This window comes from Hippoglossus hippoglossus, chromosome 18 (assembly GCF_009819705.1).
Source record: "Hippoglossus hippoglossus isolate fHipHip1 chromosome 18, fHipHip1.pri, whole genome shotgun sequence".
In the NCBI taxonomy this organism is placed as follows: Eukaryota; Metazoa; Chordata; class Actinopteri; order Pleuronectiformes; family Pleuronectidae; genus Hippoglossus; species Hippoglossus hippoglossus.
In genome coordinates, this window is record NC_047168.1 from 7523577 (window position 1) to 7550718 (window position 27142).

The window sequence follows — 27142 nt, forward strand, 5'->3', positions numbered from 1 at the left end:
GGGCTTTCCCAGTTCAACCCTGGTTTCTTAATTTCAGTTTGAGCACTTGGCTGAACATAAAAAGGCGTGCACTGATAATGGGAAGTTTTACTATGAACCAGAATAACCAGACCTACAACAGTGTTGTGATGACGTCAGGACAATTGAAGCCTCAGATTTTGTTGAAGGAAAAGCACTTCCTCTTTCTGTATTGACAAACAGTTCACTCCACTTCTCAGCTGTCGAAGAGGGACATGTACTCACACAATCCCTCTGAGCAATTGAAGGAAATCACTTCACAACATGACCCTGTTTCACATTTCACATCACTAACTAGATGTTTCTGATTCGTACTGGGCATTGTTTCAGATGAGTTATGGTGGAGACGGATGCTTGCAATTCGTGTTTGACAACAATCAGGGTTCTGCGAGTTTCCCTCGTGGATGAGCTGGAAGGAAAGATTGACTCGCTGCTAGAGGTTTTAGTGAGTCGAGAGGTGTTCACTCGTGATGACCGCGAAGAGGTGCTGTGTCAGCCGGGACCCCGTTCGAGAGTAAGAACGGTTTTGGATATCCTGGGGTGTAAAGGTGAGGAAGCAGCCAAGGTTTTTCTCGCCATTAGCAGTCATCAGGAGGAGGCACAGAGGCATTCCAAAGAACTCAATACTCGACCTCAGTCCATAGGTAAGCAGTCAATCTAAATGTAATTTGTACATCCATTTTTGCAGTAAAATAATGATGCATTGCTCAATAGCATTTTATGTAGCACCATCAAATGAACGTGTTCATATTTTAGACAAAAGTGAAAGACATCTATGCTTCATTTCTTTTGCAGAGTATAACAAAGTCAAACAAAAGCATAAAGATGTCCTCAGGCGCCGGAGTGAGAGCATGCTCTTCTACAACACCCGACACGGAGAGAAAAACCTTTTTTCTGAACATTACGTCAATCTCCTGTTGGTTGACGGACACCAGGGCTTGGATATAAAAAGACACGAGCTGCTGACATTCGGACAAAAGCGACTTTCTATGCAGCAGAAGTCGGCAGTAAATAAGAAAATAGCACCAGCTGAACTCTTTTCAAGCGCATATGGAAACCGTCCAGTCAAGAAGGTTTTGGTTACAGGGGTGGCTGGTATTGGAAAAACCACCCTGGTGCAGAAGATGCTGTTCGATTTTGGTGGGAGAAAGGACCATCTTGCGTTTGATTTTATCATCCACATGACCTTCAGAGACCTGAATCTGGTCGACAAACCAACAAACTTCCGGGAGTTGGTATTGCGAAAAAACCGGCACCTTGCTAAAGAGCTGGATAACATTTTAGCGAACGATGAAATGCTGCTGATCATCTTGGATGGCTTCGATGAGTTCAGACACTACAGAGGTTGCAATGTGGATGTTTTTGTGACCGAACCAGATGAAGACGCGGAGGTGGTGGAGGTCTTAGGGAGTCTGATGCAGGGCGAACTTCTTCCCAACGCTTCTGTCATGCTAACAAGTCGACCTACAGCTTTCAACCACATCCCTGTTGGCTGCGTCGACCGCTTTGTGCTCATCGCTGGCTTCTCCTTGGCTGAAGTTCAAGACTTCTTCCTACACTATTTCCAAGATGACGCCGTGGCTGACCGCATGTTTGCAGTGGTGTCAGCGAATGAACTCATGTTAACACTGTGTTACATACCTGCTTTTTGCTACATTGTGTGTTGCATCCTAAAAGAAAGCAAAGATCTCTGCGGAGAAAGCCCCAAGACCATGACAGACATTTATGTGCAGTATCTGGTGGCTTTGATTCGCTCTCACACTCAGTCAAGAGCCGAAACATTTCTTCAAGAGCAAAGTGCAAAGGGCATAGAGCAACTGTCTGACATAGTGATAAAGCTGGGTCGACTCGCCTTCCAAAAGCTGATGGAACATCAGACACTGTTTTACAGCAGCGACAGTGATGTTGCAGCTTTAGAAGGATGCAGCCTTGTTAGTACCTTTCTCGATAAGACAGTAACACAAGAGCCAGGCTATACCGAAGAGGTTTACTCCTTTGCACACCTCACTGTTCAAGAGTTCTTTGCAGCAGTCTACTGTGCACTGACCGATCACCCTTTACCTGATGCAAGTACAGAGGGGGGGACAAACAGTGGACATTTGGACCTTTTCAACCGTTTCCTGTCTGGAATCCTCTCAGAACGCAACGCTAATCTTCTATCAAGACATTTGGGGCTCAGTTACCACAAAGAAAAAGTGGACACCTATCGGCAGAGGATCATCGGAGAACTCGCGGTGCTCTGTGACAATGGGGCCCATATCCTGAATCATTTACACTGCCTGTTTGAGCAGCAGGACCCCTCATTAGCCCTTGCCGTGCAGCCCAAGATGCTACGAATCAACGTTAGCGATGAAACACTATCACAAATGGATTACAATGCCATCAAGTACTTCCTGAACCCCATAGAGGGCAAAATATCAGAGCTGGATCTGACAGGGACTGGAGTCAGCTGCGAGGCACTTAGGGACATTCAGCCCCTACTGCTTAGATGTGAGAGTCTTTGGTTAGTTCCAAGTAAAATTTGGTTTGTATCATCTCATTCTCTGATCTCCCCTGTGTCACAGGTTAACCTTCTTTTCAATAAGCTCCTTGTAGAGAACACGTTCTCTTTTTATGAAATGAGAAAGAGTTGACACCATCACTATTTGACATTTAAGGCTTGGAGAAAACAACCTGGACATGGACAGTGTTCAGGTCATTGCTGATGTGCTGCAGGTGTCAGACACTATGACCCACCTCGGGTAAGATGTCTATCAACAATATTCCTCAGTTGCCTATAAAATACTAGGTGACAAATGAATTAGGCAATCGCTATTTATTTAAAAGAATATGCTTGTTTTTGTCCTAGACTGAAACAAATATAACCCAGACCATGATTTGTCACTTTCTCTTCTCCTTTTCAGCATTGGGTGGTCAAACCTTGGTGATGATGAACTACTGGTTCTTTCTAGTGCCATACGGGTTAAAAAAAAACTTGTGGAATTGTGGTAAGTGACGTGTCACAATGCAACAATACTTTATGAGGAAGATGATTGTCTGAATCATCAATCATTTAATCATTTTTCCATTGAAATGTTAGAAGTTACATAATAATATAATTTACGTGCAAGTATTAGTTCTGTAAACACAAGCTTGAAAACTATCTGTTAAGACTGGCTTTTGATTACGTATATAGTTTTTAAACATCTATGCATCTATGTTTAATATTTGATTTGATTTTATCAGTTGGTTAATATTTGTATGTGTTGTGATATGTGTTTATTTGTTTTTATAACTTTATAATTTGTTTTAACAAAACAAATCAAAATGCTGATCATGAAATTCCATAAAGTAGATTTTCTTTATGGAATTTCATGATCAGCATTTTGATTTGTTTTGTCCATTATCAAATGTGAAGCAGACAGAGAATATTTTTAGATTTGATGGTTTGCTTATTGTTCAGCTAAAACATTATTCAGTACATTATTTTGTCACTTGTGTGCTTTCACAGGATGGAGGGAAACCGGGTGAGCTGCAGAGGTCTGCTGTCACTCAGCGACTTGACCCCAAACCCTTTGGAAAAAGTTGTGTGAGTGAATCCTTTTTTCAACAAATAATTCAAAATCATATTTCAACATTTGTGGGTTTGTCTGAAGCATCTGTTGTTTCACTCATTGAGCAGCGCCATCTGGAATGACCTGACCGACACCGAGCCAGAGCCCCGGTGCAGCCAAGAAAGCATCACTGTGAACTTCACCGACGACGACATGTGGGAGTCATGGGGGGAGTGGGTCTTCAAACGGTGTGAGGTCAGCAGCAACGAGAAGCTGGAGACGGTGCTGCATAAAGTGTGCAAAGTCTCGGTCCACTACTTAGAGGCCCAGTGGGCGAGGACCTTCTACAAGCAACTATCGCAGCTCATCAAGCACAGGATTGAGTCATGCACCGAGGACGACATGTGCAAGAAGCTCAGAAAGTTTGAGAATATTTTGGACCTCTGAAACGGTCTGAATACACCGTCTGTACTCACATCAAGTTCTAAGCTAATAAATACAGATTAAATGTCTGTTTGATGCTGAATGCTTTGTGGGAAAAAAAGTAAGTAAGCCATAGCAATGCATAGTGTCAACCAAAGGTGGCCCCAATTTGTTTTGTTCTATCTCTGCATGTTGTTTCAGGTATTTAACCTCTGTAGCTCTGTATCTGTGTTGGTTGTCATTTGTGGGAACAATGACATAAGGATAAAATAGCGTATATTTATAGAATGGTAAATGCAGAATGACTATTTCTGCATTTATCATGGTTGGGTTAATGCATCAAAAAAAATATCCCCTGTCCCCTGACGAAATAAAAAATCTTCTGAAAATACTGCCTTGATACATATAAATGATGCATTAAAACTTAAATTAGCTATAAGTGTATCTGCACCTTTATTGAAGATCTTGCTGTGGAGTCGGGTAGGTACTTCAACCAGTGTCTGTGTCAAATGTCAAGGAAGAAAGAAATAAAAAAAGAAGTGTGGCCAGTACGGGGATCGAACCCGCGACCTTGGCGTTATTAGCACCACGCTCTAACCAACTGAGCTAACCGGCCTGGTCGTTCAGAGGAAATGACATCCTACATATACCGTAATGTAAGACTTTCATTCCGTTCTTTTTCCTGTTGATGTGTATATGATTCAAGATATGACACTATAGCACACTTTTATTTGAAACGTACCTTCCAGTTTCCTCCTCCTTCCCTGTTGACTTCACATTTCTGGAATAAGGGCTGAAAGAAGCTGCGAACATGGTGAATAATGCCCGGAAATATTGTTGGTAATTACTCAAATAAAAGCACAAACAATGTCACGCGTTTGAAGAGGGACCTATATTTAAAGTACAAGTTAAATATACACCAAAAAAAAAAGAAATGAAAATTCACGTGTAGTGAAAGCCCACTTAAAGTACGACAGAATGAGAGATTAAATAAATAAGGTGCAAAGGAAGACTTGATACTGGTGTGCAACAAATACGATGATGTTAATAATAATGTAAATACTAAAAAATAAAAAGTCATTCATAAGCATATAGCATTTTCTGTTATCAATTGATCAAGTTTGTGGGAAGTACATTGTGTATAACGTACTACAACAACAAACTGTTGATAAAATATTGCAACTCGCAGTTAGCACTTTATTTTGGAATATTTTAGCGGAAGTCGGGTCCAACCGCGCGTTGTGACTTATGACGTCAGTAGCCTGCGACGTTTGACTGAACGTCGCTGTTTGCGTATTTATGTGGTTTATTGTGTGTGTTTAGAATCTAACCGGACTGTTTCCTCCTCTCAAACCGGGTAAGTGCTGTAGATTAATATGTGATTTGATGTTTAAGGGAGCATTTGAGGTATTTTCCAAACACAGTAGCGATGGCTGCAGCTTTTTCTTTTCAAAACTACCCGCGAATTGACTTCGAGAGCACTTAGCTAAAGGTAGTGATGGCTAACAGGCATCTGGCCACTTTAGCCGGCGGGTCCTGCATATGAAGCTTTTTACTATCTAATATTATTAAGATTTTAATCCTGTATCCAAGCGGCATGTTCACAATTGAATGTGTAATTCTTACATGAAGAATATGTCAGAGCTAATAGTATTTGACATTGTGTAAATTAGAATTATGATAATATCTTATAATAATAATAATAATAACATTTTGAATATATAAAATTCTCACTCAGAAAAACTCCCCACTCAGATAGAAGATGAGTAAAGACACAAGTCAAACATGAATGTTTTATGTGTGTGTGTTTGTTTCAGTCCCAGCCTCAGGATGATTGACACCGAGAGGGGAGCTGATGATGCTGGTCCGGCCGTCCACAGCAGGAAGGAGAATAAGGAGACAGAGAAGAAGAAGCGCTCTCGGGTCAAACACCTGCTCGCCGATGTGAAGAAGCAGGTGGAGTTCTGGTTCGGAGATGTCAACCTGCACAAGGACCGCTTCCTGAGAACACTCATCGATGAGTCAGAAGACGGATGTAGGATATACCACCATATCCATATCTGTCCTTGAGTTTATCTTATCACAGCACCCTATGCCATATCTGCATTGCAAGAGTCAGTAGCTGAAACCATTATTTCTTGTAAAGCTGGCTGTGAAGTGATCCCTTTTTATTTCAGTGCAAAATATGGGGTCAGGATGTCAAGAAATCTTCAGCTGAAGCAATTGACTGAAGATGATCCTTTATCTGAAAATGGGGGCAATTTGCTGTGTTAAAGCAGTGAAGAGGACAGAATAGAAGCATCTGTAAAATTGTAAATAATTAAACGTGCAATGTAAACACAATGGAATAGAAGCAATATATAAAATGTAAACAAAATTAATTCAGTGTAAGAGGATTGGAGATAAGGCACTGAATTGCACAGAGAGAAATGAGTATTACAGTTAAATGAAGTTACACCTGACTGAGTTTATAATAAGAGCCTGTAAACGGTCTGAGTTATAAAACTTTTCCATGATTGAAGACTCTTAAATTTAACATGCCCTTTCGGCAGATCCTTGCCGAGCAGCTGCAGAGGGGCATTTCCTGGCAGGCCTACAAAAATCTTTGTGTATTGGCCCTCCCCTGAGTTACAGGATGAAAATACCCATTTGATTTGGCAAACTCAGAGTGAAGAGGCCTCCTATTACCTTCAGGGATCACTTCACAGCCAGCAAAGACTGGAGGAAGGATTTCAGTGACCAATAATCACAACATGTGAAATGCGAACAGTGTGTTAAGACAAAATCTGACACTATCCTTTAACGCATGTGTCTGCTTGAAGTCATCAGATTTTAACCAAATATTTCACGTCTCTTAGATGTTGATATATCTGTGTTGGCAAGCTTCAATCGAATGAAAAAGCTGACAACGGACACCAAGCTGATTGCGAGGGCGGTGAAAAATTCATCTGTAGTTGAGGTATGGATTTCTTTTCTGATTTCTTTTACAAAAACAACGCTTGTTTCAGTGTTTGTATAATTTGTACTAAAAAGTAAATGCAAATTAATATACAATTCCATAAAGAAAAAGTTCCTATTTTTTTGTTTCAGGTGAACTTGGAAGGCAATAAAGTGCGACGCCAGCTTCCAATTGGAGACATACCAGATGATACAGACAGCCGCACAGTCTATGTGGTAAAAATCTTGTCTGTTGTCTTTATTTGAAATCTTAAAGGCTCAGTGTGTAGAATTGAGTGACATATATAGTATTTAAATATAAAGGGCTCATTCTAGGGGAAAGAAAACAATTCGAATTGAATGAAACACACTAGTGAAAAAAACATCACTTGGATTATTTTATATTCAATGTCTGCCAATAGATGCCTTTCACCTAAGTTTTACACACTGGACCATTAGGATTTCCCTGTAGTATTTGGAATGCTTAACGCTCCGGTGATTTAATATTTATCTGTTTAAGTAAAAAAACAAAACTCTACATTCAAGTAGTTTGTAATCACAAAATAATACAACTGTCTTTTTCTTTTTGCAAGGAACTTTTGCCCAAGGATGTGACCCACAGCTGGATAGAGCGAGTGTTTACAAAATGTGGGAATGTGGTGTATATAAGCATCCCCAGATACAAGTCTACAGGTGACCCCAAGGGTTTTGCATTTGTTGAGTTCGAGACAGAGGAACAAGCAAAGAACGCCATAGAGGTGACAATTTATGATGAATGTTTCACTGTTGCTTGAACTATGTGAAAATTCATGTCGGTCGATTGTTTGAGTTTTGGCAGGAGGGGATTTCATGGGAAATTTTGATATTTGAAACAGATGCTGAACAACCCCCCTGAAGATGCTCCCAGGAAACCAGGGATTTTTCCCAAGACGAAAAGTGGGAAGAATTTTACTCTGCCAGCTGACAATCCACCATCAGGTATAATTTATTACAATCACAAAAGTGTTGTATTTCTTTTTTCATCAATCACCTATTCATGATAAATCTGATGCTGGCATAATATCAAGACCAAGAGTATTAGTTTGATTTGCTGTATTACTCCCAAACTTCTTACTGTAGGGGAAGAAGAGGAGAAGAAAAGGAGAAAGAAGAAGAAAAAGAAAGAAGGCTCCACAGTGCCAATGTCTGCAGAAGCCAAAGAGCAGGCGATGGAAGCAGAGCCATCAGAGCAAAAGAGGAAGCACTCCGCAGTGGGGGATTTTCAACGGGAGGGAGCCAGCACTCAGAAAACCCCGGCAAAATTGTCCGAGAAAAAAAGACGACGGTCGCAGACAGTGGAGGGATCTGACAGTGACGTACCATCAAAGATAAGAAAAACTAGTGAAAGTGAATCTCGAGAGAAGGAGATGGATGTTGCAAAGACTGGTGAGTGACTTTATGAATTATAAACTCTTCCACCCCACCACAGTCTTTCCACTTCTGTTGCTACTCGTGTTTCATTGAGTTGGATGAGGTGTTTTTGCAGCCATGACACTGCAGGTTTGTTGTTGTGTTAGATCCACCCACTGACACCGAGAGAGGGGTAGAGGAAGGGAAAGAAAACAGAGATGATTCAACAGTCAAAGCAAAGAGGAAGCGAAAAAAGAAGCACAAGGAAAAACTGAAAATTGGGGAGGAAGTCATCCCACTGCGAGTTCTGTCAAAGTAAAACTACATACATCCCTTTTTTCCTCATACATGATCAAGATTTGATTAATAAGTGAACTGAAATCTTTTTTACACGTCTTCCTACCTCTTTTGTCCATGTGAAGGAAAGAGTGGCTTGACCTGAAGGTGGAGTACTTGACCTTGCAGAAGCGCAGCATGGCGTCGCTGAAGAAGTGCATGAGTAAGATCGATCACAAGGAGCGCAAAGAGCACAAGGGTCGAATGGAGATAGAGGATGAGCCTCAAGATGGAAACGGTAAGTTTTGGATGAATGATTCGCTGGAGTTTGAGTTGAGGTGGACAAACTCCAGACTATTACACCTGGTTTGCCACCTGTTGACAGTTATGTGTTGCAAAATGAATAGAAATTAAAAATGATATGAAACAAAGTGTAGAAAAAAGATTCAAAATGAATTGAAAGGTTATTTTTAGGAAAAATCTGTTCCTTTAAAAAAAATTACATTTGTTCTTTCAGAAATTCTACAGTCTGTACATTTCAGTGGTAAAATGCTGCACTTACCCTCAGGAACATCAGCATTTGGACATTCAAACTGTATTGACATCACAATATTGCTCCAAAAAAGCTTTATATCAGATTTAATATTAAAAAGCTACTAAAATTGGAGATATTGTTTATTGGTTTCCTCTATTGTTTTCCTCTACATAAACCCGTCCCCCCTTGTCAGTAGTAATAATAATACATTTTATTTGTATAGCACCTTTCATACAAGAATTGCAGTAAAGTTAAAAAATAAATAAAAATAAAACCACCACATGAATTTAAATGTCCGCTGTTATCCTCCTCCTAGTTACTGCTGCAGTAACTTGATGGAGGATAGTAAAAATTACTGTGAACCTGAATATGAGTATAATATGTCTCCTTTCGTGTTGTTTATTTTTTCCTGTTATCAAGTAGAGAAGAGTCACAAAAGTGAAAAAGCAGCGACCCCGGGCCCTCAGTTTACCAGCGGTGTCATCTTGAAGATCACAGACATCAATCCGCTACCAGGGAGAAAGTTCCTCAAAGTACAGTACAACTCAACGCAATAATCAGCTTTACTGTCAGTTTGGATTATGTTCTGCACTACATTTAAAAAGGAGAACGCTCATAGGGAAGTTTGAAATTAGTTTTTGTTCTATTCCTTCCTCTGTGTGTGTGTGTGTAGGATGCCTTGAGTAAAATATCACAAGTGGCATACATTGACATTTTGGAGGGAGATGCTGAGGGTCACATCCGCTTTCACACCCCAGAGGAGGCCAAAGCCGTCAGTGATGCCCGAGCTGAGCTGCAGAGGGAGCACAGCTGGAAACTGGAAATTCTGTCAGGTATCAATTTAAATTTCTACTTGTATTTGAAGGGGTAGACCTATTTTGCATGAATGCTCGTTTCTGTGTTTTTCACAGTTGAACTTGGCATAAGAATGAGTTTTGCTTTCTGAATACATTTTTAGTCAGAAAAAATAACTTATTTAACATGAGGGTCTCTTTTTAATTCCACTTAAAGGTGACCATGAACAAAGATACTGGCAGAAGATCCTCGTGGACCGCCAGGTCAAGTTGAACCGTCCGAGAGAAAAGAAGCGTGGCACAGAGAAGGTGAGATCCTGTTTTCTTTTAAATAAAAAAACCCGACACATTTGATAGTGGAATTGCATATTTCGTATCCAGCTTTTTCTGTATATTGTCTGTTTTGTAGATACAGTCTAACAATAGCTGGAATAATTTAGGCATCTAAACAAACAGTCACATACCTTCACTTAAAACTGTGCCTCCATTTTGTTTATGTGCCATTACATGTAATTTCTCGTTTTCCTGTCGCACTCCAGCTCATATCCAAAGCCGAAAAAATCATCCTTGCCCGGGCCAAGGAGGCGACTAAGCACATCCGTTTTCAAGAAGACTGACACCTGCTGAAACAATATAATTTTTTCAATTTTACAATCATTCATGTTGAACTCTGTTGATTTTACATGATGTGATTCGAGGGGGGAGAGTCTATGTTAATGTGTATTTTGTTTGACACACGACTTGAACCACAGTTAATGAGTTAAAACGTCCGCTTTTTCTTCGTCTGCACTGGAACTTTCAAGATAATGTGAAGTGTTACTATGCATATACACATTTGGACATTTTTAAAATTGATATCTTTTTTTTTTCTTTTTTTTAAACTCTGTATATGATGTAAATATAACTGCTTTGAACCTTCTTCCAGTCGAGATTAATTCAGTTTGAATTCTACTTGTCTTGTTGTTTTTTCTTTTTCTTTTTTAACTAAAACTTCATTATTTGATGACTATTGGTTTCTTTTGTTATTACAGCACATTTGTGCTCCTCATGAAGTTAGTGAGGAATTATTCTCAATACAGAATCAGTGAGCAGCAATTCATTTGGTGCATTCACCAGAGTTAAAATTTCAGGCTTTCAGCATCTGTTTAAATTGCAAATTGTTCATTTAGACACCATTCATTATCATAGAAAATGAAAAATACAACTTTGTAGATTACATAACCCTCCAAATGAGATGTGTTGAAGAGCAGTAGTATTACAAATAGCTCTCATTACATAACTTAAGTATCCTTGATGGCTTCTATTGGTGTAAAAATAGAAACTACATCAGTTAATGGGAGTCAATACCATTCCCTGAAACTATGCAGCTGATTATTTGCTCATCAGGCCAAGTTACTCCATTGTTCACAGAGTTGGAGCAGCACATCCGAGGTACTTCAGTCCAGGTTAAAATGCTTCCAGACCTGGTAAAATGCTCCATTCTCAGCAGGACATTGAGGTTTCTCTGCTGTGTTACAACTGGAATTATAGACGACAGGCTCCTTTTAATGCAGCAAGGAACAAAAAAGTTTTGTTTTGCAGCTCTGGTTTTCATTGGCCGCTCCTGGTCTCATTTTTAATTGTTTTGGACAATGGGGTAGCGTCAGTGCATCCTAAGCTTTGTAGTAGTAGTAGTCCTCCTTCATTCAAAAGGATAAAAACTCACAATCAAAAAACCAGAGTAGTGAATCTTACGCAGGGCATAACTCCATTGTCCAGGCTGGGGTCACGTTTTGTGTGGTTTATTTTGACATTTTCGCAAACAAACAAACGGAAAGCAATGGCGTCTGCGGTCTCTCTTGCCCTGGTAAAAAAACATGAACCCATGAATGTTAGCAGGAGGCCACCAGCGGATGTTAGGGATATAACCTCAGTTGTGCGTCTTAGCATCATAAGGTGCCCAAGTGAGAGTACACTGAGGCTTAAAGGTAAATCTGACTGGCTGCTGGCTTGTATGGTAGTACTATGGAAGCCATGTGGCCCACTCATTAGATCAGACATCCTTAGAGCTCTAAGTCTCAAATCAAATTAAGTTTATTTATAAAGCATATTTAAAAACAACCAGAGTTGACCAAAGTGCTGCTGTTGTTCCTGAAACACAATCAAATAAATGCAACATATGCTGCAAATACAGATAAACATGTTATTTAATGTTTATCGTTGGAGACTGATCACAATTGAGGCACAATTGGTTGAGCAAACGAAAAATTATAAACTTCTTTGTTCGGTTTACTGGCAGGTGGATCCCAACGTCAAGGTGCATTACCGCCATCTACTGGATCTGCTTCTCCCAAAAAATCAATTATCAATTATATACTGCATCAATCAGTATAGCAGTCAGAAATCTATGACATCAAGGTGGCTCCCATGTAAAGGAAAAAGGGAAGGTAAAGGAACGCATTTGATCTAAATCTTAACGACACCTTGCACCTTTCCACTCCCTATGAACTGTACCAAAGGCATTTTGAAGCAGAAAAACACTTCACTAAACAGGAGCTGCATTCACTTGTTGGCAAGAGGAAAAGGTATATCAAACATCTGTTACAATCCATTTGCTCCTACAGACCCAGAGCAGGTAAGAATAATATATTCATTTCTTTATCTTATATGTAACCCATCCATAAATCCTGTTAGTTACAGTCTAGTTTCCAAATATTACTGAAACATGACTACATCACTATTTTGAAATGATCTAAATTGTATTATTAATATAATTGATTTTTTTACCCTAGAATGGGCCCTTTAAATACTTTATATTTACATTGGCAGCGGGTCTTCTCTACGGAAGTCGCCATGTTTTTTACAGTAGCCCAAACTGGACAATCTAAACATCTTTTGAGTTTTTATGACAACTGAAGGCTACCACAGGTTGTCTTTCATGTTTGGAAGGGGGGGCTGAGATGAGTGGTATTCAGCTGCAACATGCAACTTTACCACTAGATGTCACTTAACTCTGCACACTCAACCTTTAAATGTTTCACAAATACATACCTTTGTTTTCACTTTCTGGAAGATGATGCCGTTTTGGAACAAGTCTGTTGCACCGCTTATTCGATCAAGGGTGCCACCCAAAACTGCCTGGCAGCCCAACATTACACAGCCGACCCACGTTCCACAAAGCCCATCAATGTGGTGAGATGATCCTTATCTCCATATTCTTTTTCATGGGATTGTGTATGGACAAAACAATAGTTACAAACCTGCTTATGCTCTGCTAAATTTGACATTATTTTCAATAATAATAATAATAACTTACTCCTGCATGATGCTTAAACATTAGGTTATCCAATGATATGAATGTTGATAAAAAGTTATACAGACTTAAATACAGCACATGTTGCATTATACATTTTCAACATGAGCTTTGTATGTCTTGTGCAAAACATTCTGAATGGCCTTGTTGCTAAAATTCAGTTCGAACTATATAACTTATATAGTATCCACTCTGTGCACCTGATATCTAGGAGGCAGTCCGGCTCTCAGAGAGCCCCGAGAGGGTCCCCTATGACCACAGAGTACAGAGAGAACTTCCGCCCTCCAAGCTGCTATAAGACTATCGTCTCAACCACAACAAAGAGAGACCCCTACCATTCACTCAGCAAGACAAAATACTTACCAATGACCACTTTTAGGTAAGTTCTTTCTGTCACCATATATGTTCATGAAGGTATTGTGTATGGGGAGATAATGGGGTATGACATGTTATGAATCCCTGTGTAACTAATGGAAAATAAATCAGATAATGTAAAGCTAAGATATCTATGATTTCTGAAGCAAAAATTAAAAGTTTAATTCATGAGAATACATATGTTGCAGGAATTACCATATCCCCTGCAAACGGATAAAAGACCCACCAAAGGCCCAAAAGCCATATTTGCCGCCAAAGGCCCCAAAGCCATGTTTCCTTAATAAAGGAAAAATTTAAAGTTTAATTCATGAGAATATGTTTCAGGAATATCTCGTACCACTGCTGATGGAAGACCCACCAACGGCCCCAAAGCGACATTTGCCACCAGAGGCCCCAAAGCCATCTTTGCCGCCAGAGGCCCCAAAGATGTCATATGTGTTGAATAAAAAATAAGTTCCAAAAAAAAATGTTGCTCTAATGTGTATATGCACATCTTGAAAGCTCCAGTTCAAACAAAGAACAATCAGACGTTTTAACTCATTAACTGTGGTTCAAGTCATCTGTCAAACAGATGTGCGTGTGTGTGTCTTTATTACATTGTGGGGTCTGGAACCCGATAGCACAATCACAGGGTGGGGTCCAACATTTTTGTGGGTACCAAAAACCTGGACCCCAGGAAAATTACTTCAAATTCAGTGAAAAGAAGGTCAGGATAATGCCCTGTATGATTTTCAGGGTTAACCCCACAATCAACAAAAACAAACATTTTGTGCTTAGGTGTGCTTAGGTGTGCTTAGGCGAGGTAACTCAGTACCGGCCCCTAGTGGCAGGGGTATGGTACTACCTCAACACACACTCATACACAAACACATCCTTGTCTTTGTGATATTGTGAGGACAGCAGTCAAGACCATGCATTTTGGCTAAAATGCATATGTGCAAGTTTGATTTTTTCTGTAACCAGCTGCTGCTCTTCAGACCTACAACTATGAGCTGGTCAAATGTAAGTGACTTCATCTCCTGATGAGCTTTTATCAACAGTCGCTGAGCATCATGGGAGCTGGTTTGGTTTAATTATCACCACTTAGTTTAATATTGTAGAAGAAGATGTTCCTGTTCCCGGTGTTTTCTCAATGTAGCCACATCACCTTCCTTTATTCACCCCCATGACACTGGGGTCCGAGCTGAGATCTACTTTCTTCTTTTAACCAAAACACACAATCAACTCTCAGGAAACTGACCTGAGAGAAAACACGTTTACATACATGTGTAATTAATTTACCAGAAAAACCCTGAACCAGCAGAGACATCAGGTTCCTACAGTACATTCACCTCTGCAGTAATTTCACAAGTTCTTACTCTAAATACTTGTATCATACTACAACTGCTGCTATCATCTCATCCTGCTATTTACTACATCCAACTGTTCATCCTTCTCAAATTCGTAAAACTGTGTAAACCAACAATGTTCAATTCCTATACCTCACGGACACAGGACAAGTGGTCCTGAGGAGGGCTAGAAACCGAATAACCTCTCCCTTCTCTTCCAGGAGGAATCTGGGAATAAAAATCTGCCAAAATTTTGAGTAAATGATAATAAGCCTTCAAAATGGCAATGTCCAGGTATGCCAAGACAGGGAAATTGTCCCAACAATTTCGTAAACGTAATGTTCACCAGCTTACAAGAAATAAACTCACAATAAACTGAAAGGAGGAGGAACCGTTGCCGCCTCAGGAGAAGTATTAGTATATAAGTTAGGAATAAACTCTCAAGACAAGCTCCCTCACGAACTGTACAGTACTCCAAATAAAATAAAAGAATTGCGATACGGATACTATGAGACAGCAAGGTCCCATTACAACCCAGGCGATTGGTACCATATGTACAACTATGCAGCGGATCTACAGAAACAAAGTAGACAGCTGAAGTATTTTGAAGAATCAGTTTTAGGTGTTAGAAGGCTGCTTTGGAGTAACACTGGAAATGGTACAGGTTACCTTATACCAAATAAAGATGTATTTGGAAAGGTGGACATTGCTCCCATGATGTGGAAAAATACAACATAGGATTTCGTAGTGGGAATAGTATGGAAGTTAGCGATCGCAGTAGCAGCTCTTATAGGTGTACTAATAGCAGTAAAAATTATAATCTGGTTGCTGCCTAAACTACCGAAGTGGGCATTTACGCCCCCCGGAAAAAAGAAAAAGGCTACGAAAAATAAAACTTCTGAAAACAACAAGGAAACTAACATCTCATATGCTTTTCGTATCTTACGAGACTTAGAGAACTCACAATCAGAACCTCACAGAGGAACTGACTTTATTTTTTAACTCCAATAAGGACTGAAGCGAAAGAACTCGATTTAAGAGTTTGTTAGCACAGGAAAATCTGTATCTTTTGCTTTTCTAAATAAATTTGCTGTTACCCATTGTGTAACAGTCACAAAACTTGTTACCAAAGTGGTGAAAATGTACGTATTCTGGAGTAATTTTAATTATTATTGATGTTATTATTATGTCAAAGACAGATCTTTCAATACAATTCTACTGTGGGACTAATAAATGATTATCTTATGTTATCTACACAATCTGAAACTTTTACAAGATATACTTTATATACATGTGTTCATTACACATATGCAACTGTGATTTAACTTCACATGTCCAAATTATTTTGAGTGGAATAGAATTAACCTTTCTAAATGTGGTGGGACAGCAAATGATGTAATGCAAAACATAAAGACAGCAGATACAATAATACAACATCATTTAAAAGTAAAGACAAACGAAAATTATGAAAGAAACATGGGTAATAGCAAAAACAATCATAAATAGCCATTGAGTTAAAGTATTTTTTGAGAGAGAAGTGTGTGATGTAACAGTAATTACATTTAGATTTTCATCAATTTGGCTTGTTTGTTTTTGTATTGTGATATTTAATTTCATTTGAGTCATGTTTTATTATATTGATATTTTATTCTAAAATTGATTGTCTATATATTCTGTATGTTTTGCAAATAAAATGACTGGGGGAAAAATCTAATTTAAGTCTACATTTTATACTGTGTGTAAAGATACAAAGACTGTGTGCATGTGTTATTTGTGCTCAGATATTTCTCATGTTGATGGGAACTAAATCTGTTAAAACAATGTTATTAGGGGGACTTGTCTTCCTCATGGGGACAATAAGTAAGTGCCCATAATGCAAATCATTAAATCTTAAGTGGAATATGTGTTTTAAGGTTAAGAATAAAGGTTTTGGTTAGGCTGAATTTAACATTCCTGTTGTACTTTCTGCAACTGAAACCAAACATTGTTCACAATCCTTGTTCCCAACACATTCTTTGAAATGAATTGTTGACCTAAAGAACCTAATAATGATCTGGCTATCTGTCGTTAAGTTTATTCATCTCAACTCTGACACTCGTAAACCAGTTTAAATCAATGAACTTAACAGGAGTTTCCCTGCTCGACTCTGAAGAGGAGTCGCAGTTAGTTCTCCTGAGCTGTGTTTCAGCGGTTATCCTGGGAAGAGCGCGCCGTAGCACAATCAGCCAATAGAAATGCAGTAAGTGCAGGCTTAAATCTTGGTAGCGGTAGCTCGTAGAGGCCCAGGGTCAACAGAAACTGCCACTGATATGTAAATCGTAGAGACCCTTCCGGTGTCAAGAGAAACTGCCATTGATATGTAAAGGCTCCCTCCTCAGGTCCCAGCAGTGTCTCCTCTCAGCCTGTGAGAATGCACACGTTAGCATCAGTGACAACACAAGAGCAGTAACACTGCGCAGTAACCGCTCGGTCTGTAGCAAATAGATATACATAGCGTTATTAGGTTGCTCATGATCGTGTTTGCCAATAAAGTTAATTTAAATTTGAATTTGATATCCAAAAAGACAGAGGGGGATAGAAAGAGAAAGAAATATAGAAATAGAGTGAGAGGGATACAGGAGGGCTTCACTGCACTTGCAACTTCAAAAGTTATAAAGCAACAGGTTTTGTGCCTTGCTGATTTTTACTCGCAAAGGATAGCCAGGAGGGACAGCTACGTATACTAGCTAGGTCGTTAGCCACCTGCTAACATTAATCAGCCGGCACCTGGCTGATTAAACATGGTGGGTAGTCTGGTTTGTTTTATCATTAGCTACTAGTTACTTGAATCAATAAGACACGAAAACAGTGTGATGAATGTGACACAAGGAAACTCTGTTTCAAGTTTAACATGCTATCTATCCAAAAACAGCATTTTGCTGAGGGTTATGTTTAAAGTTCATGTTGAATTCAGATGCGAGGCAGACATTTTACTTAATGACACGTGATGATGGGGTAGGGTGTGGCACATCAAGTTGCATCTTTGTCATGCTGCTGTTTTTTCCAAGTTAGGCTTCAGTGATTGGGAATGGGTAGATTTTTTTTTAACCAGCAGCAGCATCCTGTTACCCTGCAGTGGTCTAGATGTGATTGTCTTAACTGTCTTTTGTATATGTGTAAGTAAAGAAAAAAAGGCAGCAGTTCTATTGTGGTACCCTGACTGATTATTTGCCATGACCTTGAGACAGTTTATGAATCCTTTGCCGTATTGTATATATTACTTTAAGCCAATTTGAGTACTGGATCTGCTTCTCCCAAAAAAGAATCAATTATCAATTATATACTGCATCAATCAGTATAACAGTCAGAAATCTATGACATCAAGGTGGCTCCCAAGTAAAGGAAAAAGGGAAGGTAAAGGAACGCCTTTGATCTAAATCTTAACTACACCTTGCACCTTTCCACTCCCTATGAACTGTACCAAAGGCATTTTGAAGCAGAAAAACACTTCACTAAACAGGAGCTGCATTCACTTGTTGGCAAGAGGAAAAGGTATATCAAACATCTGTTACAATCCATTTGCTCCTACAGACCCAGAGCAGGTAAGAATAATATATTCATTTCTTTATCTTATATGTAACCCATCCATAAATCCTGTTAGTTACAGTCTAGTTTCCAAATATTACTGAAACATGAATAATAGACATAATAAATAGAAATGAAAATCGGTGACAATACTATAGTATTGCCATTTATCACCATACTGTCTATCACCTACTGCAATTAACTCTGATGGCCTAAATTGTGATTTTGTTAAAGGTTCAGTGTATGAGATTTATTTGAAATGGATCTATTAGCAGGAATTGAATATAAAACAACCTTTGTGATATTTTCACTATTTTGAAATGATCTAAATTGTATTATTAATATAATTGTTTTTTTTTACCCTAGAATGGGCCCTTTAAATACTTTATATTTACATTGGCAGCGGGTCTTCTCTACGGAAGTCGCCATGTTTTTTACAGTAGCCCAAACTGGACAATCTAAACATCTTTTGAGTTTTTATGACAACTGAAGGCTACCACAGGTTCTTTTTCATGTTTGGAAGGGGGGGCTGAGATGAGTGGTATTCAGCTGCAACATGCAACTTTACCACTAGATGTCACTAAACTGAACCTTTAAATGTTTCACAAATACATACCTTCGTTTTCACTGTGGAAATTAACTAATGTGTATACTTTGTACGTTATGACAGTTTGATTCAGAAAAAAGCAGCTGTAGACGCAGATAAACGGACGATACAACTTTAACAGACTGCGCACACTCCTGTGGGCTGCAATCACTTTCTGGGAGACGTTCCACAAAGCCCATCAATGTGGTGAGATGATCCTTATCTCCATATTCTTCTTCATGGGATTGTGTATGGACAAAACAATAGTTACAAACCTGCTTATATTTTGCAAAATTTGACATTATTTTCAATGGAGTTCTTTGAGCTGCAGTTACAGGAAGTAAGTGTTTGTTGTAATGAGTCTGCAAAAAGGTGTGATCAGACTTACTCCTGCATGATGCTTAAACATTAGGTTATCCAATGATATGAATGTTGATAAAAAGTTATACAGACTTAAATACAACACATGTTGCATTATACATTTTCAACATGAGCTTTGTATGTCTTGTGCAAAACATTCTGAATGGCCTTGTTGCTAAAATTCAGTTCGAACTATATAACTTATATAGTATCCACTCTGTGCACCTGATATCTAGGAGGCAGTCCGGCTCTCAGAGAGCCCCGAGAGGGTCCCCTATGACCACAGAGTACAGAGAGAAGTTCCTCCCTCCAAGCTGCTATAAGACTATCGTCTCAACCGTAATACAACCAGACAAGCATCAACTGAAGGGGACATCAAACTTATCAATGACCAGTTTTAAGTAAGTTATTTTTCTCTCACTATATATGTTCAGGAAGGTATTGTGTATGGGGAGATAATGGGGTATGACATGTTATGAATCCCTGTGTAACTAATGGAAAATAAATCAGATAATGTAAAGCTAAGATATCTATGATTTCTGAAGCAAAAATTAAGTTTAATTCATGAGAATACATATGTTGCAGGAATTACTATATCCCCTGCAAACGGATAAAAGACCCACCAAAGGCCCCAAAGCGACGTTTTCCGCCAGAGGCCCCAAAGCCATGTTTGCCGCCAAAGGCCCCAAAGCCATGTTTGTCGCCAAATAACCCAAAGCCATGTTTGCCGCCAAAGACCCCAAAGCCATGTTTGCCGCCAAAGGCCCCAAAGCCGTGTTTGCCGCCAAAGTCCCCAAAGCCATGTTTGTCGCCAAAGACCCCAAAGCCATGTTTGCCGCCAAAGGCCCCAAAGCCATGTTTGCCGCCAAAGACCCCAAAGCCATGTTTGCCGCCAAAGGCCCCAAAGCCATGTTTGCCGCCAAAGGCCCCAAAGCCATGTTTGCCGCCAAATTCCCCAAAGCCATGTTTGCCGCCAAAGGCCAAGAGAGGGCCCAGCATGACCACAGAGTACAGAGAGAAGTTCCGCCCTCCAAGCTGCTATAAGACTATTGTCTCAACCACAACAAATAGAGACCCCTACCATTCACTCAGCAACACCAAATACTTACCAATGACCACTTTTAGGTAAGTTCTTTCTGTCACCATATGTGTTCATGAGGGTATTGTGTATGGAGAGATAGTGGGGTATGACATGTTTAGAATCCCTCTGTAACTAATGGAAAATACACCAAATAATGTAAAGCTAAAATATCTATTATTAATAAAGGAAAAATTTAAAGTTTAATTCATGAGAATATGTTTCAGGAATATCTCGTACCACTGCTGATGGAAGACCCACCAAAGGCCCCAAAGCGACATTTTCCACCAGAGGCCCCAAAGCCATCTTTGCCGCCATATGCCCCAAAGATGTCATATGTGTTGAATAAAAAATAAGTTCCAAAAAAATGTTGCTCTAATGTGTATATGCACATCTTGAAAGCTCCAGTTCAACCAAAGAACAATCAGACGTTTTAACTGATTACCTGTGGTTCAAGTCGTCTATTTTTGTCTCCTGCAGCTGTGATATTGCAAATTTCCCCATTGTGGGACAAATAAAGGATTATCTTATCTTATCTCAAGTGTAATGGCTGTGTGTGTGTGTGTGTGCAGGGATGTGCAGTATTTACTATTTTCAAATCCCAATTTGAAACAAAAAATTGAATTTTTTAATTTTTATTAGATAGATCTGATGAAAATTTATTCAGATTTTGTATCAAGATACTTCAGTGTTTTGTATTTTTTTTTAATATCGTCTGTGAGATATATACATGATGTGATGACGTCATAAAAATGAAAATCAATGCATGCAGCCTTTGATTGGTGTCTACTCAGTAATTTGCCCAGCCTTGTGGAAATCAAAAATTGATGATCCAGCAAGACACAAAGGAGTGTGAGAAACGTGTTGGTTGCCAGCTCTCCATCGATTTTTAGCATAAATTGCTGCAATTCTTAACAGTCCTGTTAGCTTATGGTGTTCGTTTTATTCTAGGCGAAATCAAAGTAATCTAAGTGTGTAACGTAAGCTGCTTTCAGACACGCACTGAACTCTGGTCAATGGATTTATTAGTATTTAATTCATTCTTTGGGTACTTTTATTGCCACCTAAAACTGTAACCAAGTACACTCAAATAATTTAGTAAGTTCAAAGTGTTTCTCCAGCTTCACTTCAGTCCCTGGGTGCAACGTTACACCTTTGGATTGAAGCCAACAATAAAAACTTAGCCAGAGATCCATTCATACTGGAAGAAATGTTTTTCACACAACACACAAATATAATTACAATTGTACGTTGTTATGCAACGTTTCATTAGATGGATAAATGTCATCCAGGATTTTGAGATAAGCTTTTTATCTTCTGGGAGTTGGATGAAACAAATGTCAATTTCTTACGGCCCTCTAAATTTGGGCCCTTGTAAATTTGTATTTACAAATGGATTTACATAGTTTTGTTTTATGGATTTTTGGCTGTACAATAATTGAATCATGGACCAGTATTTTTTGGGGGGGCATTCTGTGGGGATGGACAGGAACTTGACTGTCCTATGTTGAAATTGTATTTCTTTTGGTACATATTTGGAAAATAAAAATACCTTAAAAACAACTTTGGCGTTAATAAAAACTTCACATTCCTGCAACATTGTGTTTTTGAAAGCTACACCATCAGACTATTTGTCTACCACATATATAAAGCTAGTGTCTCATTAATCTGGGTTTTATTTTGTTTGGGTCATGACCTTTACGTGCAACATTGAGAAGTCTTGCTTGTCAGCTACAAGAAGACATGAAGGCGTATTAACTTGGTTTGAAGTCAATTTAACTTCTCCCTGTTGTAAGAGAAGAGAAATGTATCCCATATAGCAGCTTGTTTCCTTAAATTCATTCACTTCCACTTCACCACCACTTGCTCCCTCAGAATTTGTCATCCCTCTCATTTGTTTCCTTGCCCCTACTCCCCCTACTTTTCCTTGCAGCCTCCTGACTGATTTCCATACTATCCCCACTCACCAATTCGTCTGACTCACCCCAATCTGGCCCTTTGAAGGGGCACTGTGCGTGTGTGTGTGCATGTTGAAGGGGAGCAGCTCGCAGCAGCCTGAGAGCCTCTTAAAATACACACAAGTGGATTATTCTGTGATGCAGACCCAATGTCAAGGCAACGACCTTGTGATAATGGGCTTTTTTGGTGCGTCAAGATAGACAGATAGATAGATTGATGGGTGGATAGATAGATGAAGAGATGGGTAGATTGATGGATGATAGATAGATTTATTGATCCAGAGGGAAAATGTAGGCATCCAGTAGCAAAACAGTCAAACACAAGAACCTAAAACCAAAACTGCTACAAAGGTGTCACTGTAAAGAGGTATGTGCCAAATTCACAATACAAATATTTTAAGTAAAAGGTGCTTGAAAGACCCAAGTAACTGAGGCAGAGTATTGAAGCCAAACATAAATACATTTATACAAAGTTGTGTATTAGACTAACATAGCTTGTAAAATGATGGTACAGCAGATGTAGGTGTATTTCAAAAAAGGGCAAACACTGCAAAAGTAAAAATTAAAATACAACACGAGATATAAAAAAAAGAAAGGGAGAGAAACAGGAGTGAGACGGAGAAAGTGGAGAAACAGGAGTGAGACGGAGAAAGGGAGAGAAACAGAGGAGTGAGCCGGAGAAAGTGGAGAAACAGGAGTGAGACGGAGAAAGTGGAGAAACAGGAGTGAGCCGGAGAAAGGGAGAGAAACAGATGAGTGAGACGGAGAAAGGGAGAGAAACAGAGGAGTGAGACGGAGAAAGTTGAGAAACAGAGGAGTGAGACGGAGAAAGGGAGGGAAACAGACGAACAAAGTGGGGGAGTGGGATATAAGAGGGGAAGAAAGTGATTCTAAAACTGTTCAATTGTTAAGATGTGTTGAGATTTATTATCTGTAAAATTGGTTGAGCAAGATGTGAAACAGAAAAAGGGAAATTCAAGCTTTTGCTCCCTTTATTTTATTTTTCTGAAGTTAAGCCCTTTATTTGAACATGCACAATTTTCACATTTTATTTATTTTCTCTTATTTTGAAATGCAGCCCTACTTTTATTTAGTTAATGAGAGAACATTATACATATCTGCAATCATACATATATGTTCAGTTCTATGTTACGTGACAATAAATATTGTCAAAAAGTTTTTGAATCGTACTGAATTCATTTGATTTGACAGTCAGGTATTTAGTACATGCAGATGTTGATACAACTACTAGGCTACTTAAATATATATCACACTAAATAGTTAGACATTATGATCTTCCGGACCTTTGCTTCAAGAAATTTTCTCTAACTGGACCTCTTTAAATTTTAGTTGAATACCCCTGGTCTAGAGCATCCTAAAAAAAACACTTTTTAAAGTGACTCTTAAGTTGTGTCATCATGAGGCATTGGACTGTTCGGCCTAATTGTGTTATTTTTAATATGCTGAATATGCAAAGTAACCCTGACCTTGTGGCCTTCACACACCCTGGGGTTTCCAAACAGATGCTGTCATTAGGGATTATTGTGTCCATAAAGTCAGTGGCATTATTGTGTTTGTCCACTAGATGACGTCCAAAGCTTAAAAATATTCAGACACTGAGATGACTGCATACCTCCATTAAAGCCCAACAGTCTTCGTATGAAACCACTTTTTAATTCACTAGGGTATTTGAATTAGCAGACAATCATAAATATCAGCCCACTTAATATGCCAATATGCCAGATTTTTTTCCATCAAGATCCACAAATCATTCTCTGAGAAATCAAGGAAAATGGAGAGAAACACCTTAATGTTAAAGAGAGAGAAAAAAAGAAAATCCTGGATCAGACCCCGCATTCAATGGGTTCTTTCTTGGGTCATGCCCTACCTATCAACAAAATTTCATTGAAATCGGCTGAGTAGTTTTTGCGCGGTCCTGCTAACAATGTAACAAATAAATGCAAACATAACTTCATGGCCAGAGGTTAAATAAAAAGTTGTATAAAGCTAGAGACCACAGATCATTGACATTAGATTGCTACAATTTAACCTTTGTGTCTTTTTGATGTTGCAATCTAGTGCTAGATAAGAATATAAGTGTACAGTATTTTTTTTTCACAAGTCACAACCAAGGCTGTAAGTTACTTGTGCTGACTTTTATTTGAACAGCAAAGTTAATACAACAGAATACAATCAGAGCAAGAGTAGGAACAAATATAAAATGAGAGAAAATAGAGAAACTGCACATTTTAGGTAGCCAGTTTTTGATATTCAGTGCTTTTGGCTCATGTTTGCAGCGTCAAAAAGCATCTGAGACTGTATTTAATTTTTACCAACAAGCCCCCACTTATTTCCAACTGGAGGGGAAATTCTGAGGCTGTTAAATGAATCAACTTATTATTGAATTAACAACAAAGCACGGCTCAACAATGGAGTTAATCAACTGGGAAAATAGCAATTATGGAGTCAGAGAGAAATCATAGCATCAGAGGTGGACTTCCAACGTGTAAGGGGATAAAAGGTACAGTATTGGACCAGTATGCTAAAGCACTTGTCCAAAAGTCTAACAAATACATCACATTAGTTTGACTGGATCAGACCTGTTTCATTTAGTCTACATGGCTCATTGGACTTCTTCTCAGGCTGAAGTTGGGAATTACATTTTATTTTATTGCCCATATTCAAAAATCACAATTTGCGTCATGGGGAGGGTCGCAAGTGAGGGATCCCTCTCCAAGGACTGACATAAGTGAGGTCATATCTAAACCAATCAGATTAATCCTCCTTATAATATTAGTAACATATAAGTACACAACATATAAGGGCTCAAGTGACATATTAATACACTTTCGAAAAGGTACAGATAGCATATGAGCCTGTAGTGTATGATTGTAGTGCAAACCGGAAAAGTGCAAAAATAGATTAAGCAGTGCACATACTTTATGGCTAATGTGCAGAAGTAATGGGTCATTATATGAAGCTTGTTGGGCTCAGATTGGGTCTCTGCAGACTACTGTCACTTGCAACTAAGTGTACATATACTAGTTTTTATTCCATACATATTTTTCTATATTTTTTACATTACCTTACACTTAAGTATTGCATGTTTATTATTACTTACTGATGTCTATTTTTGTCTCTTGCAGCTGTGATATTGCAAATTTCCCCATTGTGGGACAAATAAAGGATTATCTTATCTTATCTCAAGTGTAATGGCTGTGTGTGTGTGTGTGTGTGTGTGTGTGTGTGTGTGTGTGTGTGTGTGTGTGTGTGTGTGTGTGTGTGTCTGTCTGTGTGTGTGCGTCTGTGTGTCTGTGGACATTTGTCAGCATCTCTTCACCTGAAAATTCAATCTGGTACCTATTGCATGCCAGGGAGCCAAGAGATAATTTATGAATCAGATTATAGAGTATATTATTTTAGGGGTATTAAAGAGATAAAAATCTGACCTGATGAATGTCATGATAACCCACAGGCGTGCAGCTGTCCCTTAAGACTTACATCCATTCATTCAGAGTGAATTGGAGCGAAGACATATTGACATTAAAATGCAAAAAGGCTGAAGAGAGGAACCTCAGAATGAGGAGTCAAGAGTCTCGGGGAGGTTTATGGATATTTTAAGCCTTCTCTCATTAAGAATTCCTGACTGCACATGACAAACTGACTTTATTCAGTGTCACTCATATCACTCAGAAAACATTTTGGTATCATGAAACGAGTGAAGCGTGCAGAGAGATGAATATCTGATCTTACTGCTGCTGATTGAATATGGCTTTGATTAAGAGACAGAGGACACTTGTAGCCTGTTGGTGCTGATGTAAGCCAGGCGGTGGAGCCAATGCTCAGTAAATACATCGATAACCCCTCTGTGAGCCATTTAAACAAAATGCTCTTAGTGCAAGTGGATTAGAGCCGATGCAAAGTGCAAACATGTATGGAGTAAATGTTCCACTTCTGCATTTCCAGTATTTTTTATTGGAATTAAAGAGAAATCACTGCAGTTGTAAAAACCCATGTTCCAGGTTTGGATGTGGAGTTAACTCATTGTGGGATTTGCGCATTGTCCACTCGTGTCATCATCACAGTAAATCCACAAAATAGATAATAACCAACATCTCATCAGAATTCAAGACATCAAACAGTCCACACGAGAGACAGACGCCACAGGAGCACCTTTTGTCTGAGCTGCTGCGGGGCTCCTTCATGGATCTCTCCTCTCCACACGAGCTCCAGTGCACACAGTCAATCAATAAGATGCGCTCTTTTCTCATATCTGGACTGTTTGGTGCGTGCCTTTGTCCAACCAACCCTGAAATGTTTTCATGCGTTTTTACGCAGCGCAAAAGGGCAAAATCAGTGTGTTTACGTTGCAAAGCGGCAGTTGTAGTGACTCTAGTTCTAAAAATGAAAGCAAAATGAATAAACACAGAACATGAACCTATTCATGCTTTAGTATCTTAAGCGTGTTTGTTGTTTTATGATGCTCTTACTTTGAGCCATAAATGCGAATAAACATGCGAATATAGGCTAAATGGGTCTAATACGCAGAATTCTGTTTTTTCATAAATCTCACATGGGAACAATATCATAAGTGCACTTCACGTTAACTGAGAGCGCGTCAATAAATGATGATAATCAGTCAGGATGGATTGGAGGCGTGTTGTTGGCGTAATGAGGGGGAGCACGCCTGCACAGT

General features: G+C 39.1%; 2 protein-coding genes and 1 non-coding gene across 3 annotated transcripts; 2 read left to right on the forward strand and 1 right to left on the reverse strand.

Annotated features, from left to right (window-relative positions):
* Window positions 1–197: 197 nt before the first annotated feature.
* Window positions 198–4711, forward strand: LOC117752241 (protein NLRC3-like). Its single transcript, XM_034569463.1, has 6 exons — window positions 198–662; window positions 814–2521; window positions 2676–2759; window positions 2922–3005; window positions 3509–3586; window positions 3680–4711. The coding sequence occupies exons 1-6, from the start codon at window positions 356–358 to the stop codon at window positions 3996–3998; spliced, it is 2580 nt and encodes an 859-aa protein (XP_034425354.1). The 5' UTR covers window positions 198–355; the 3' UTR covers window positions 3999–4711.
* On the reverse strand, window positions 4517–4590 carry trnai-aau. The gene has a single exon. It is a non-coding gene; the product is annotated as a tRNA-Ile (tRNA).
* A 514-nt stretch (window positions 4712–5225) lies between the features above and the next one.
* On the forward strand, window positions 5226–10935 carry larp7 (La ribonucleoprotein 7, transcriptional regulator). Its single transcript, XM_034569505.1, has 13 exons — window positions 5226–5331; window positions 5792–6009; window positions 6833–6933; window positions 7065–7148; window positions 7505–7669; window positions 7787–7889; window positions 8031–8336; window positions 8468–8615; window positions 8723–8874; window positions 9535–9644; window positions 9785–9944; window positions 10123–10214; window positions 10445–10935. Exons 2-13 carry the CDS (start codon window positions 5805–5807, stop codon window positions 10520–10522), a joined length of 1704 nt encoding a protein of 567 aa, XP_034425396.1. The 5' UTR covers window positions 5226–5331; window positions 5792–5804; the 3' UTR covers window positions 10523–10935.
* Window positions 10936–27142: the final 16207 nt, after the last annotated feature.

What these genes read in the sequence shown, in the direction of transcription:
- LOC117752241 (XM_034569463.1), top strand. Translation starts at nt 356, where the DNA reads ATGGTGGAGACGGATGCTTGCAATTCGTGTTTGACAACAATCAGGGTT. An exon ending in GACACTATGACCCACCTCGG is followed by an intron (nt 2,760 to 2,921) that starts GTAAGATGTCTA and finishes TCTCCTTTTCAG; the next exon opens with CATTGGGTGGTCAAACCTTG. An exon ending in AAAAAACTTGTGGAATTGTG is followed by an intron (nt 3,006 to 3,508) that starts GTAAGTGACGTG and finishes GTGCTTTCACAG; the next exon opens with GATGGAGGGAAACCGGGTGA.
- larp7 (XM_034569505.1), top strand. Translation starts at nt 5,805, where the DNA reads ATGATTGACACCGAGAGGGGAGCTGATGATGCTGGTCCGGCCGTCCAC. An exon ending in AAAATTCATCTGTAGTTGAG is followed by an intron (nt 6,934 to 7,064) that starts GTATGGATTTCT and finishes TTTTTGTTTCAG; the next exon opens with GTGAACTTGGAAGGCAATAA. An exon ending in AGCTGACAATCCACCATCAG is followed by an intron (nt 7,890 to 8,030) that starts GTATAATTTATT and finishes TTCTTACTGTAG; the next exon opens with GGGAAGAAGAGGAGAAGAAA.